Source organism: Nicotiana sylvestris, chromosome 6 (genome assembly GCF_000393655.2).
Source record: "Nicotiana sylvestris chromosome 6, ASM39365v2, whole genome shotgun sequence".
NCBI lineage: Eukaryota > Viridiplantae > Streptophyta > Magnoliopsida > Solanales > Solanaceae > Nicotiana > Nicotiana sylvestris.
The window spans coordinates 28,264,075-28,278,842 of NC_091062.1; the positions used below are offsets into that span (position 1 = coordinate 28,264,075).

Here is a 14,768-nt window from a genome sequence, read left to right on the forward strand (position 1 = left end):
TGTTCCTCATTTTTGGTGTTTTCAAACCATAAAACAGGAATTTAGGACGATTTTCAATTTTTTATGTGCTACAACCCACACTATCTGTATGAATTCGGGCGAAAATTGGGTATGATCCAGTATTCCTTATGGCCCTAAAACGCCAAAAATGAGAAACGATCATGGAAAAGTAATAATTATTGTTCATTAGGTAATTTTTATGGGCCCATAGATTTTTCTACGATTCGGAGACCGTCGCCCAAATTCTTAAAATTGGCGTGGATATTAGCACACGATAAATTAGAAATCATCCTGAATTCCTATTATATGATCATAAAATGCCAAAAAATAAGGAATAGTCATGTCAAAGCAATGACTATTGTTCATTGCCCAGAAAATTTTATGTGATTTAGAGCTCGGCGCTAGAATTCATGAAGATAGCATGGATATTAACACACGAAAGAATAAAAATCGTCTTGACTTCCTGTGTTATGGTCCTAAAATGTCAAAAAATAAGGAACATGGCGAAGCAATGACTATTGTTTATTATATCGTTTCTGATGGTCCCACAAAATTTTAGGCGATCCGAAGCCCGTTGTACGAATTCATGAAGATGGCGTGGACATTAGCACACGAAAAATTTTGAAAGAATTTTTTACACGCTTGATCCTTTTTTAACTATTATTTAAAAAAATAGCATCATTTCTTGTTTATTCCATAAAGTGCACTTTTTTTCATTATTAGCATATTATAAAAATTAAGCTCAATATTTAATAAGTTAACTGACTATACTAATCACGATAAGTACTTTTTTTCCATCTCCATCTCCTTTTCCAACATTCATCTTCTTCACTCCATTTTTGAAAATCTATGCACATGTGAATGGCACCTAAATTCAAGATGTATTGATTTATACGTCTTTTATACTTTGTATATCAAGTATCACTTTAATTCAAAATGTATTTTTATATATATATATATTTTTTTTATATTTATTTGTGAAGTTCCACCTTTTCTTAAGATGTATTTTTAATGTATATTTCAAATATATTTTTTTTTGTCAACTGCCATTTTAATTCAGGATGTATTTTTTATGTATATTTTTTTTGTATATTTATATCTAGTGTCATCTTAATTAAATTTAAGACATATTTTTTATGTATATTTCACATGTCTAAGTGTCATCTTAATTGAAGATGTATTTTTTATGTATATATTTTGTATATTTTATATGTGTTAATTTAATGTATATTTTTATATATACGTTTTGTATAAATTAGCATATATTATTATTGAAGTAATATCTTTATGTTAAAAAAAAGAAGAAAGAAGGAAGAGAAAAACTTAAGAAAAAGACAATTAAAAAGAAAAGGAATGGAACAAATTTAGAAGATATATTGGCTTCGGCAGAAAATAAAATTAAGAAGAAAACCCCAAAAGGTAAAGAAGGAAAGATAATAGATAAAGAGAGAGAGAAAAAAAAGGCATGATTTTTGTACAAAGAATTATTGATTTTTCATTCAATTTGTTTATGTTTAGGGATTAATAATTAATATTCCTATTTTAATGGAAATGTGTGCTACAAATATAAATATTTTCCTGCCACAACTGTAATACTGGGTTTCATGCTAAGAATTTGTTATATTTCTTCTAAACTGTGACAGTTATGGAAAGTTCCCGTTTGATTGATGATGTAAGAAACTATACATCATTAACACGCAGAATTAAACCACTGTTTATGTGTCTTGAAACAACTTAGGCTAAGTAGTAAGTAAAACATTAGACTAGAGGACTTCAACTATTATTTACTGTGAAATGATTTGTTATTGAATATTTTTGCTTGATGTTTGACACTGGCTGGACTTTAAAGGCAAAGGAAGCCAATGTCTCAAAGATTAATACATTATGTTTTGCTTTCACACATTTTAAGACCCATTCGTAACCCTCGATCAGCACAAATTCAGTAGGAGTACATAACATTAGAAAAATTAAATTGTTGAAAAGCGTTTTAATTTGGTCACCGGTTGAGAGCTACATATGGCATAACTAGTTTCATAATTCACAAAGTTGAAGACACCAAACTTAACTAGTTTCAGTAGGAGTCTATGTTCATTCTCAAATTAGTTAGTATAACATTTTATAAGGAGAACAATTGGCTTATAATAACAACACCTGCTGCTTCCTCTTTATCTTGGTTTTCTGTACAAAGCCATCTATTGACTGGCAAAAGAAACACTAAAGCCATCTATTAATAGTAGCATTATATCTACAGAATCTCCCACTCAGATTCAGAATGATCATTAGCTGACAATTTTTTTGTGTTCGCGTTCGCGGCGTGAACCTGCATCACCTTGTCTTCATCCTCTAGGTTAGGCAGTTGATCTCCATGTAATGCCCCAAGCTCCTCATACTCTTTCCTCGTCGCCTTCTTTTTCGTAGAAAATACTTCCCGCAGCTTCTTCTGAGAAAATAACTGAACTGTCAACAAAATCTAGATTCGCGATGAAACCACCCTCCCACCACAACCAAACCAACAAAAACCATATAAATAGAAAGCAAGAAATGCAAATATAACACGAGGGGAAGGAGGAGAGGGAAATGGGACCTTGTACGACTTCCGTTTGACTGAGCCCTGGGGAATATGAAGCCTGCCCCCATCAACCAGAACACATGTTCCCCCCAAATTTGATTCATCAAACTGCTCTACAATTTCCACATCGAACTCGTTTAAATCATACTTCTCCAGTGTAGTAGAACAATATCTATCTGTTCTTTCTGTAAAAGATAACATCAGCAGACACAAAAAGAATGAGAGAGGATTTTAATAAAGGTGCAATTTTGAGGAATCAGGATGGAAATATCTGAAAAGCAGGAGTATGCTGGTCGGTTGCATAAAAAAAGATATAAAACCTACTCTCCAAGATTATATCAGAGTAATAATGAGTCTAGCATTACGGGTATACAGAAAAATGGAAGCAAAAAAGAGAAAGGAGGAAATCCTTTTTTACTGATAAATATTGTAAGTACCTCCGTGGGATTTATTGAGCTCCTCACGAGCAACCTCAGCGTTGTGAGTATTACTGCTAATTTCTGATCCAGTCTCACCTGCCAACTCCTTGTCCGTATGCCTATCTGCTGCCATATAAGAAGTTAACATAGAAAAGGAGTGAGAAAAATAAAACAGAATACTGCTAAACACATATACCATGAGAGTCTGATTGCAAGTCACAAATAACGGCTGTGTTTCTGAGATCTGGTTGACTCTTCCCAACAGATTCAACTGATAAACTCATGTCAGAAGCTGCAGCATTACTCGAGATTCCAGCAGCAGGCACATTTGTATCCATAATATGATTGTAAACCTCCTTTGTTGCTTCTACAGAATCATGTCCTTTAACTGAGGCCGAGGGCGAAGTCATGGTCATGCAGTCAGATGCCACTTCAAAATCTCCCCTAACCTTAGAAACTGAGGAAAATTTGATTGCATCCCTTGAGACGAGACAGATAGCATCAGACTTCTTAGATGGAGAATGACTATCTCTAACAATCTCTTTGATCCCAACATTTTGACGTCTATAGACTCCTCCATTTTTGCTTTTCCCTGACACGTCATAAATTAGTCTACTAGCAGTTTTTTTCTGGGCCACTAAAATGATTGATAATCGGTATCCTTACCCTTGATCACTTGAGTATCATCAATTAATTTCTTAGTAATTCCCCTCGGGTTGTGTCCTTTAAGGTTTGCTTTCAGCTTCTTCTTGATTTCAGTGTGAGCATAGGGGTTCAGAGACAAGTCAGTAGCTGCGACTTTCACGGGATCTATGTTACAATGAGGATGCATATCTAGCATCACATCTGAATAGAACCTCTTGACACTTGCACCAACAGTCTGCACCTGATTTTCAACATATCTAACGGTGTCCTGTGATATATCGTGTTCCCAGTTACGATGGTGAATGCTTAATTGGTCAAAGTAGTGCAAGGTGAATAAAAGATACTACACATTGAAATTATGAACAAGTTCAAGATGCAATTGACCCAATTTGGTTATTAAAAAACAAATGTAGTATCACTCCTTTTGATACATTAACATGATAAGCACCCGATCCTTCCAATGAAACATAGTTTACCAACTCAAGAGTTCAGAAAGTAGCAAACATAAATTTCATGTGAATGGAAAAATGAAATAAATGTAGTATTTCTTTTTAAACTAAAAGAGAGCAGTCTTCTAATAAAACTCAAGACAAGATCAGCAGTACTGCAACAACTACGCCTCAATTGCTAAGCTTGTCGGGATCAGCTGTATGAATCCTTACTAAAAAAAAGGGCAGCCCAGCGCACAAGGCATCCACGTTCACGCAGGATCCGGGGAAGGGCCGCACCCAAAGGGGTAAGATGTAGACAGCCTATCCTGATGTAAGCATTAGTAGCTGCTGCCATGGCTTGAACCTGTGACTTATAAGTCACACGGAGACAACTTTACCGTTGCTCCAAGGCATCCCTTCCTAACCATATAAATATAGGAATCCTTAAACCATATAAATATAGGAAGTTGCTTGTCATGCAGAACTTGAAGTACAATGCTATCACCTAACTGCAAAAGTCAGGATATAGTTTTTGCCAATTCTAGCATTTTGTTAATCATTGAGACAAGTTGAAGTATCAAACATGTCCAACCTACAACAAATTTCTAATAAAATAAGGCTAGTATTATGGGCAACGAATGAGGGGCAAGTTTGTATAGTCTTTATCTAGACTTTCCTCTTACTAAACCCAATGTCTTTTTCCTTGTAACAAAAGATACAAGCACCTATTAGTTGGGTACAAAGGATATATCGAACATATGTTGTCACTAGTTAAACAGGAATAAAGAAAAGTTAATTTAGAGAGGAATGAAGTTTACCTGGTACATAACCTCTTCCATCTCCAAACACATAGCTTCAAATTTGTGGTATATATTTCCAACCCATGATATACCTTTCATATCCATTGCATAACACTTTGATACCTTTTCCGGGATTCAACAAAGTACTGCAATATGATATAGCTTTCAGCTGCAGAACTCGACAAGTTGCTGCACTATTAGAGCTTGTATAAGATCATAAATAAAAAAATTCTCTTGAGCAAGATTATTCGCCAACTTCAATCAAATGCATGAGCCACCCCCTCTCTAAATCACCGCACTGATGTAAAATTGATGCCCCAAGATAAACAAGACACAAATAATCCAATCTCCACAACAAAGTTCAAACGGTGCACTCATAGAACCATTTATTAGTATTAGCAAAATTCTGTTCATTGTTTACCTGAATTATAACAGTACAGTTGAAACTCTCTAAACAGAACTTGAAACTAAATCAGAATGCTTTGAATTAGCATATAAATAGCACAAGCTCGTCTATTTGTAACATTATTTTATTTCTCTGGATTAAAGGGACATGGTAAGTATTCTTATAATAGGATGATCCGACCTACTGCTACATTAACAGTCATTGAACCGATCAAGTAAAAGAATACAAAATAGTCCAAAAACTCAACCATTTAACTAAGAGAAGTCATTTGATAGGCTCACCGGATAAGTTCACCCCGTGTTTCAACAATCAAAACTTCAGCCGTTCATAAGTTTCACAAATCAATCAGCAAAACAGATATCTTAGATAATTATAAAGAAGGCAAGAATGGAATTTTTTTAATAAGATGATGATGGCAGCCAAGTGCAGCGCAGGGGCGGATGCAGCTTTACATTACCGGGTTCGTCTGAACTAGTACTTTTAACGCGGCGCATAAATTTACAAAGCTCCACTAAAAATGCAACAAATAGTAGGTAACCATAATTTTTTGATAAGTTAGTAGGTAACCATAAGTCTAAAACTATAATAGGTTTAATCCGTAGAACTTAAATCTTGGATCCACCTCTGAGTGCAGCCAAGGGGTTTCTTAACGGAATGACGTTTTAGTGATTCATCATACAAATAACAAAACCCAGAACTCCTTAAAAAACTTGCACAGCTATAATTCTTGGACCATATGCTTCATGTATGTAGAGCAACTTTTTGGCCTACAAATGGACAAAATGGAATATCTGCAGTAATCAAGATTCCAAAGCCTTTTCGGTCAGCTAAAGTCAACAAAAGGGTTTAAGGAGCTTCCGTATTACCCAAACTACACCTCATACCAAATTTACAACAAAAGCATTCCAAACCCATGAAATAATTCATCAAAAACATGACACAAAGCAAGCTACTTTACCTAAAACCCCATAAATTTCACATAGAGAAGATATATCAATCCATTTCTTTCAAAACGATAAGCACATAAAATAAAACCCACCAGCAAAGTTCAATATATACAACAACCAAATAATTATCATCAAACCCCACAAAAGAAAAGGCAAAAGGTAGCTCGGACCACAATTACGCAGTTTTACCCTACATTTCTGCAAGAGACTGTTTACCCTCGAACCGTGACCTCCTGGTCACAAAAGAAAAGGCAAGTATGTACTAAAAAAAAACTATACTTCCGCCCCTAAAATTCTTCAAAGAGAAACAGGTAAAATTCATCATCGCCATGATCAAGAAACAATACCCACAAAACAGAAAGCAAATATACAATATATAGCTTTATTAGATTATCACTATCTATCTATTACAAAAGAAAAATTAAAAAAGCAGCTTGGTTAGTATAGGAAATGATCACTATAGTTGAAGCATAAGAACTTACTGTTTAATAATAAGAATACCCAGAAGCAAAAAGTGAGTCCTGGTATTTTTTTTTTCAAGACAGGTAAACTTTTGCTAGAACGATTGAGAACAAAAAGCACAACACAAGTAGGACAGAGAGAAACAGATGAGTTGGGGGAATTTTGTTGAGTTGGAAAATTTTCGAGAAACGTAAAGGGAGAGAGAGTTCCGCCTGGTTTCTTTGTCGACACGTGTGCAAAAAAGCCTGCCTTATGAATTGTGTAACATCAGCGAGAAACGATAGTCATACGTAATAAAATAGGAGTAGTTTCTATTTTAATGAAGAGTATTTTACTTGGAAGAAAGATTAAAACACAAGAAAAAGAAAAAGCTTGATCGTACTTATCCATTTCCATTTCCTACATTGCTTACAAATTGTGCAAGTCCTTAATAATTCGCAAGGTTTATCTATTAAATAACAATTACTCTAACGTGTACATCTGTCGATGCTTTCTTTTTATTTATTTGTTCCAAAAAAAATATCATACTTTTTTATTTAAAAATTATATAATCTCGTGTTTAATCAAACATCACCACATAAATTAAGATTATATGCAAACTAGTTTGTACAAATTTTAGTTATTCCAACAGATATATACACTTTCCATACATTTTCTATTGGCTACTCTGTTCACCAACATTTAAAAAAAATAAAAAAAGTTACATACTTAAATATTTATGTCGGGTAACATTAGTACTGGCTCGACCGAGATATTTTGGAAGGACAATGTAAGACAAAGCAACTAACTTTCTTGTGATTACTTTTTGCTAATCGAAGGTCCATTATATATGATACACTAGACGGTTAGTGTTATACAAAAAAGCCAATATCATGATCATAGTATGCAAAGAGAGAATTGAATGAAAGTTTTATTTGTATTAAAGAGAGCAAAGATAACAAGAAGTCAATGTGGTACCACGAGAGAGACACCGATATAGAAATTTGAATGCTTATTGAAAACTTCGACTACTACACACCAAAGTTACAAAAGATGATTTAAATAAGCTAGAAAATCATAATGCAAATAACGAAGTAAAGCTAATCTATATTTAATGAAAAATGACCTAAAGTTCTACAAAGGAAAAGTTGGTCGAATGGATTGCACTGGGAGAGGACGCGTCCGTGTTCTCAGCTTCAGATGGTGCGCGCTCCGCGAGGGTGCTAGTTAATTACTACTATCTTCATTTTAATTTATGTAAATATGTTTGATTGAGCACGGAGTTTAAGAAAAAAGGAAAACTTTTGAAATTTGTAATCCTAAACAAGTTAAAAAGGGGCCCAGAATATTTGTGTGGTTATAAAAGCTTCTCATTAAGGTAGAATTGTAAGTTTAAACTAAATTGTTACCAAATTTAGAAATTGGTCATTTTTTTAGGAACGGACCAAAAAGGAAATAGGTTCACGTAAACTAGAACAAAAGGGAGAAGGTATCTGCTTGTAGTCGTTGGCTGCACACGAACGCTGCCTGCTGAAGGGAGATGTTTAAATTACCTTCTGATGGACGCGGGCTATCGATAGGACGACATTGGCACATGCGCCACCAAGACCACGGAATCGTGCGCTGGGAGCTTCGTCAAGGCACCGAGGAGCGCGATAAGCTAAGGGGTCATGGGGCATATCTCAAAAGTAATCTATGACATTCTTCCGCACCTATTTAGCAACGTGCTTGACACCTTCCTTGCATGATAGTCATCCACCAGGTTGTTGAAAGCATTGACGCTTAACTTTCTTCTATGTGTTCTCCTCTGCATCATATTCTCTCTATTTCACCAAGAATTTCTTATGGTCTTTTGGTCATCAAGTAGAGCTTCTATCATTCGTTTTCTCACTGATATGTTTCTCGATGTTGGTTTAGTGAGCTGGCTTCTTGAGAGGTCATCCTTGTCTTCCTAGAAAGGTTTAAGCAAACTAACATGAAAAATATGATAAATCTTCCACCAAGAAGTGATACTAACACGATACGCTACTTTCTCAATATGTTTTGAATGGGCAAAGCTCCTATGTTTTTAGCAGCAGATAGGAGTCCTCGCAAATAAGTATTGCTTTGGAATCTTCATTTACCTTGTTCCCAACTTGATATTCCACAAGCGACAATTTAGATCAACATGGTTCTTCATTCGGTTTTGAACCTTCTCAAGATAGCTCTGCATTATCTCAAAGGCCAATGCAAAAGTAATTGTGTCAGCTACATTAATTTGTGGAGGTACGCATCAATATATTAATCTTTTTCTTTCTGCTGCACGTATGGATAAAATGTGCTATTTGGTTTTGTTTGTTGATAAAATGGAGGCTCGCTTCCGATGTTCTGTGTGATAAGAATGTGTCACCAAAACTTAAAGGTAAGTTCTATAGAGCGATGGTCAGACCGACTATGCTGTATGGGGCGGAGTGTTGGCCGGTCAAGACATCCCATGTCCAGAAGATGAAGGTGATGGAAATGAGGATATTGAGGTCGATGTGCGGGTATACCAGGTTAGATAAAATTAGAAATGAAGTTATTCGGGACAAGGTGGGTATGGCCCTTGTAGAGGACAAGATGCGGGAGGCAATAGTTAGATGGTTTGGGCATGTGAAGAGGAGAGGCATTGATACTCCGGTGAGGAGGTGTGAGAGGCTGACATGGGAGGGCCAACGGAGAGGTAAAGGCAGGCCGAAGAAGTATTGGGCAGAGATCATTAGGCAAGATATGACGTTGCTCCAGCTCACTGAGGACATGACCATGGATAAGAAGGTATGGAGATTGAGAATAAAGGTAAAGAGTTAAATGGTCGAGTGTTGTCCTTGTTTGTAGCAGTAGCTTTGTTGTCTTGTGTTTCAGTTTTCTGATTGCATTACCTTTTGCTAATTTTGTATTTTGCTTTGGTTGTCATATCGGTTTGCTTGTTGTTGTCCCCCCCCCTCCCCTTCCTGAGCCGAGGGTCTTCCGGAAATAGTCTCTCTGCCTTTTTAAAGGCAGGGGTAAGGTCAGCATACACTCTATCCTCCCCAGACCCCAATTGTGGGACTATACTGAGTATGTTATTGTTGTTGTTGTAGATCTTCATAATGTTTACCCAAAAATATGAGTAACAATTAAACTTATTTGTAGTTTTAAAGATACGTGATTTAGTCCAATACCAATCGGTAAACAAGGAATTAAATATCTAAATTGAAGAAATAAAGCAAGTCAAACCAGTGTGCAAGCCAAGTCTTGACCTCGAGTTATGGTGTCCTCGAGGTAGGTTAGAAAGAACAACAAAATTATAAGGCAACTCTAATGAATGGTAAGCAAGAAAAATGAAGAATGTATATTCTCTTGTCACTGAATAATGTGTTACAAATGAATGGGCTCCCTTTTATATAATAGGGGGTCCTAAGTAAGGTATATTTCTAATTATAGTAGAGAATCTTATTGGACAGTTGTCTAACCGCCAAGTACAAATCCGTTCCGGAATTTACGCCGGGATCTTCGGCCCGTTGAGGGAATCTCGCTCTTTCTATTACTAAACCATAACGGTATCATCTCGATGTTGGTCATACTCGGACTTGGTTTGCATCGAGCACTTCGGTCTTCCAGTTCTATACTCCGCCATCGAGCTCGAGCCAGGTCCGTTTTAAGCTTTTTCTCGAAGCAACTCCCCGAGCCTACAAAATCGGGCATACCTGATTTCAACCGTATACACATAACTTCCTCAGCGGCGAAATTAAAGTACATAATCATAATACTAATAAAATTACCAATAATCATTTGTGTTTTAGTTTTCACACGTTGGAATATAGTCCCTTGATAGTACAACTAATTCCAGGAAACTTTTGGTCATGGGTTTTTTATTTAGGAACTCTGTTGACCCTAAAATTCGAGTAACAATTAAACTTATATTATGGTTTCAAGGATATATAATTTAATCCAATATCAATTGATAAACAAAGAATTAAATAGATAAATTAGAGAATAAAGCAAATCAGATCAGTATGTAAGCCAAATCTCGACCTCGACCTATGATAGTCTCGAGGTGTGATAATAGGAATAGCAAATGATAAAGCAACTCTAATGAAAAGTAAGTAGAATAGCAAGAAAGTAATGATGTATTCTCTTATCAGTGAACTAACATCCTTACAAATGGATGGGATCCCCCTTTATATAATGGGGGAATCCTAAATAAGGTACACTTCTAATTATAGTAGGAAATCATATTTGACAAATGATTAACCACTGAAGACCAATCCATTCTGAAATTCATGTCATGATTTCTGGTCTGTTGCGGGTATCTCACTCTTTCCGTTACTGAATCATACCGGCATCATCTCGAAGTATGCCTTCTCCTTCTTCTGACCTCGATAAGGGATGTTGACCCCGACCTTGGAAAGGAACTTCGACCCCGAGCTCGATGTCCTGGTCTTCTGACGTGGTATCATTTTTTCCATCGAAGGACGAAATCGGGTAGCCCCGGTTTCCACCGTATACAGATAGTCCCCTCGTTTCTTAGAATAAAATGATAAGAAACGACTTGAGCCTTGATTTTCTAGAGACCCCAAGAATGACATCATCCTCGTGACATAAGTGGTCGAGGTGACCGAAACGTCCAGTCGATACAGTTCCTCAAACCATTCATGCTTGCCAACGACGGTCGTCTATTAGCACCACCGAACCATCGCCGTGAGCCTATAAATATCGGCTTCCTGGTTGAATCAAAACTTTACTTCTACCTTCACAAAGCTTTCTAAGTCTCTTCCTCTCTCCATCTCTTATCTTCCACCACCCGTAGAGTCAATTCTGTTAGTACCAAAACACCAATTTTCATCTCTTTCCGCTTCCTTCTATCTAAGTCAATTGAGAAAACCTCCAAGACCGTTCCACAAAAGGAGAAAGCTTCTTCCTCTTCTTCCCAGCCGACCAATGATAAAATGCCGGTAGAATCACTCCCTCACGAGTATGTTCCCAGCCCTTGCATCCTAAAGTTTGACATTAAAGTCGAGAACCCTTTATCGATCCTTGGCCGATGTGAGCATGAGTTGAGATACATTTTCTCGATACCAGTGAAAAATCTCAAGGCTATAAAGAGAGATTGTAGCTAAGGGCCGAGGTCATGGTACAGATCCCCAATCCCGAAGAGAGCATTACCACTCATGTGGAAGGGTTCCTAAGTGTCTATACTTACCCCTTCACACTGTGTCCTATCGACCCAGTTATTATTGATTTTTGCAAGAGGTACCAGGTCACCCTCGGTTAGGTTCACCCATCATTTTGGCACATAGTGATCATGCTTCGCTTTTTTTCCAGCAAGGCCAAGGGGTTGGAGTTCACCCTCAACCACCTAATACGGTTATATCGACTTCGGCTTTTCCGAGGGTTGATCAAGCTCCAACGCCGAGCGATGAAGGCCTTTTTACGAGCAACAATAAGGACAAAGATCGGGGTTGGATGACACGGTATGTGTGGGTTTGGACTTGCGACCTCATCCCAGAGGAGAAAATGTCGTTCCCATAGAAGTGGAACCCCGAACGTAAGTGATACCTTTTATTCATTAGTCTTCGTACTCCATATTTTTCTTTATGTAATGCCTTCATCTATTTTATAGCGGTCACTTGGATGCCTCACGCGGTCACTGACCTCGAAGATTGGGTTCGGAAGTTGGCCGCGACTTCATCTTATGTCAAGCGCTTCTGGAGTGACTTGGCAAGGGGCAGATGGGAAGCCAAACATTATGGTAAGTTTATTTTGTAAGCTTTCGATTCCCCCCCCCCCCAACTCTTTTTTTTAAAGTTTCTCTTTATTTACACTTGACTTTCTTTTATGCAGGCATTGAAGATGTCGCTGAAATGAGGCCGACCTTGCCTGGGGAAGAGCTCGAGTCCACGGCCCCGAAGTCGGGGAAAGATAATAAAAGGAAGAGGGTCTCGGAGTTCTAGGATCCCCAACCTACAAGGACTCCAGTCCAAAGACGCAGGAGAAATCTCATCTCTATGACTATAGAGTCGGCCTGCCAGCTAGGAGAAGAAGAAGATGATGAAGATGAGGGCGACGACTCGGTGTTAGTGATTCGAGTAAGGAAGCCGGCCGAGTTCACCAAGTCTTCCAAGTCAGACGCGGTTGTCAAGACCCTGCCTCGTGATGAGGAGGCTTCGAATAAAGATTCAGGCAAAGACCCCGAATCGCTCGAGGTTGAGAGTATCCCTAGAGCATCAATAAGCATGCCAGAAGGGTCGGTTTTGGGACCCCCAGGGCTGATCAGAGTGCCGTGAGCGATTCGCTCAGGGCCATGGAAATAGGTCACTCTCCCTCTCTACCAGCCTTTTTTGAGAAGGCCATAAGGGATGCTCGGGCTCTACAGATGCCTGACATAGGTGGAGTCCCTAGTGAAGAGGATCCCTTCCGGGATTGCTTTACTGGGGTTGATGATACCGCCAATCCCAACGATGCATCCACCATTTTTGAAGAGGCCCAACGCCTTTTATCTTAAGTAAGTACTAATTCCCATTGTTGTAATTTTCCTTTCCTTCTTCTCCCTTTATCCTACCTTATATCTTTCTTTTTGCGTAGGCTTTCACCAAGTTTTGGGCCGATCTGAGCCAATGTGAGGCCGAGCTCCAGAAGACCTCGGAGGAGAGGAATGCTTTGAAGCTCCTTTGCGGTCAAAAGGAGGAGGAGCTCAGGGACCTTCGAGCAGACTTGGCCCAGGCTCGTAAGGAAGAGGCTGAGCTAGACGATCAGGTAACTATCATTTTTAAAAAGTATGGTCTCGACCCAACTGTGGAGGCTAATACTTCAGTATCCCAGTTGCAGCAAAAGCTAGAAAGGATCGACCTGCTCCAAAGGGAAATCGATCAAATCAAAGCTGACTGTGATCAATGGAAGGAGAACATGGACCGCCTTGCCGCAGAGAAAGAAGTTGCTTTGGCCAAACTGTCATCGGCCGAGGTCCAACTTCGGGGCACTAAAGAGAAAAGTTCAGCCCAAGCCAAAAGGATCGTGGAGCTCGAAGCCGAGATTGATGTGGCCAAGGTAGAGGTCGGGGAGACGAAGATCGCGACTGACAAATCCATAGTCATGTACTTGGCCGATGCCGAGGTTGCTCAAATGTAGCTAAAGGAGGCTTCCAATCGAGAGCGACGAATCAATGACTTGGCAAAGTGCCAATCCCGGAAGGAGACCCTCGAGGAAATCCACGCTCGAAGTATTGACCTCTCCGAAGAGATAGATCAAGCTAAGGCGCTTGAAGCTGATGCCAGGTTTCTTGTCTCCTTTGATGACGACAATGATGATGAAGGCAGCGAAGGCAGGTCCGATAACGATGAGAGGCCCGAAGGAGAAGCTGCCCACGAGGGAAAAAACAGCCCCGGGCATAGTTAGGATTTTTTATTTTTCCCTTTCTTTTCTGTAAGACCCCCATCTGTCCCTTGTACATATTTTTGCCTATATATATAAGGAAATTTTCCCTTTTGAATGACTTCTCAACTTTTATCTACAAACATGTTTTTTTCTTTGCAAAATTTTAGCACAATCTTATGCTTTGAACGATACATTCGAAATTTTGGTTTTGGGGTGGCTTCTTCGAAGTCACCACAGTCGAGTTCGAATAAGGTTCAAACTTGAGGCATAGAACCTTTAGGGTTTGTGTCAGATAATAATGAGTCCCCGAGCTATAGTCAAGTCAGTTCTTGTTTAGGCTCGGATAATCGAACCCTTAGGTCCAGATAGAGTGAGAACAAGATCTCGAACTCCAAGTGTATTGGCCCTTAGGCTCTTTAGATTGGGCCGATATGGCCTCTAAAAGATGGCTATTTTCCCCCTCTTTCGTCTTAAAATACTTAGTACAATTTTCTTTATGCTCTAGTATGTATATTTTACCCATTGGTGTTTTGAGAGTTCGATGTCGATTAAAACCCCTCTGCTTTTTGTGCCTTAGCACGTTTGTGTTAAGATAATTTGATTCCTCTTAAAGTTTTTGAGGGCTGATCTTATTGAAGCCCTTTTGATTATTTGCCAAGGGTAGCCTTTTTTAACTGGTTTTTCAAAGAATTTGAAGGCTTATTGTGATTGTAGGATTCGGACATCTCCTAGCAGCATT

General features: G+C 38.4%; 1 protein-coding gene across 7 annotated transcripts; it reads right to left on the minus strand.

The window, feature by feature from the left end:
* Positions 1 to 2,046: 2,046 nt before the first annotated feature.
* Positions 2,047 to 6,926, minus strand: LOC104214477 (uncharacterized). Of its 7 annotated transcripts, none has more exons than XM_009764150.2 (7): positions 6,700 to 6,926; positions 4,883 to 5,010; positions 3,655 to 3,901; positions 3,185 to 3,580; positions 3,007 to 3,114; positions 2,585 to 2,754; positions 2,047 to 2,440 (listed from the first exon to the last, which is right to left on the minus strand). In XM_009764150.2, exons 2-7 carry the CDS (start codon positions 4,967 to 4,969, stop codon positions 2,246 to 2,248), a joined length of 1,203 nt encoding a protein of 400 aa, XP_009762452.1. In that variant the 5' UTR covers positions 4,970 to 5,010; positions 6,700 to 6,926; the 3' UTR covers positions 2,047 to 2,245. The 7 variants fall into 7 exon arrangements, with proteins under 7 accessions (XP_009762452.1, XP_009762449.1, XP_009762450.1 ...); XM_009764147.2 differs by having other exon boundaries at positions 4,883 to 5,033; XM_009764148.2 differs by having other exon boundaries at positions 4,883 to 5,053.
* Between the last annotated feature and the right edge of the window lie 7,842 nt (positions 6,927 to 14,768).

Bases quoted from the DNA above. Each gene is read 5' to 3' on its own strand.
- LOC104214477 (XM_009764150.2), bottom strand. From the start codon at position 4,969: ATGGATATGAAAGGTATATCATGGGTTGGAAATATATACCACAAATTT. The intron at 2,755-3,006 runs GTACTTACAATA...TATCTTTTACAG, and splicing joins GCTCAATAAATCCCACGGAG to AAAGAACAGATAGATATTGT. The intron at 2,441-2,584 runs GTCCCATTTCCC...TTATTTTCTCAG, and splicing joins TCAAACGGAAGTCGTACAAG to AAGAAGCTGCGGGAAGTATT.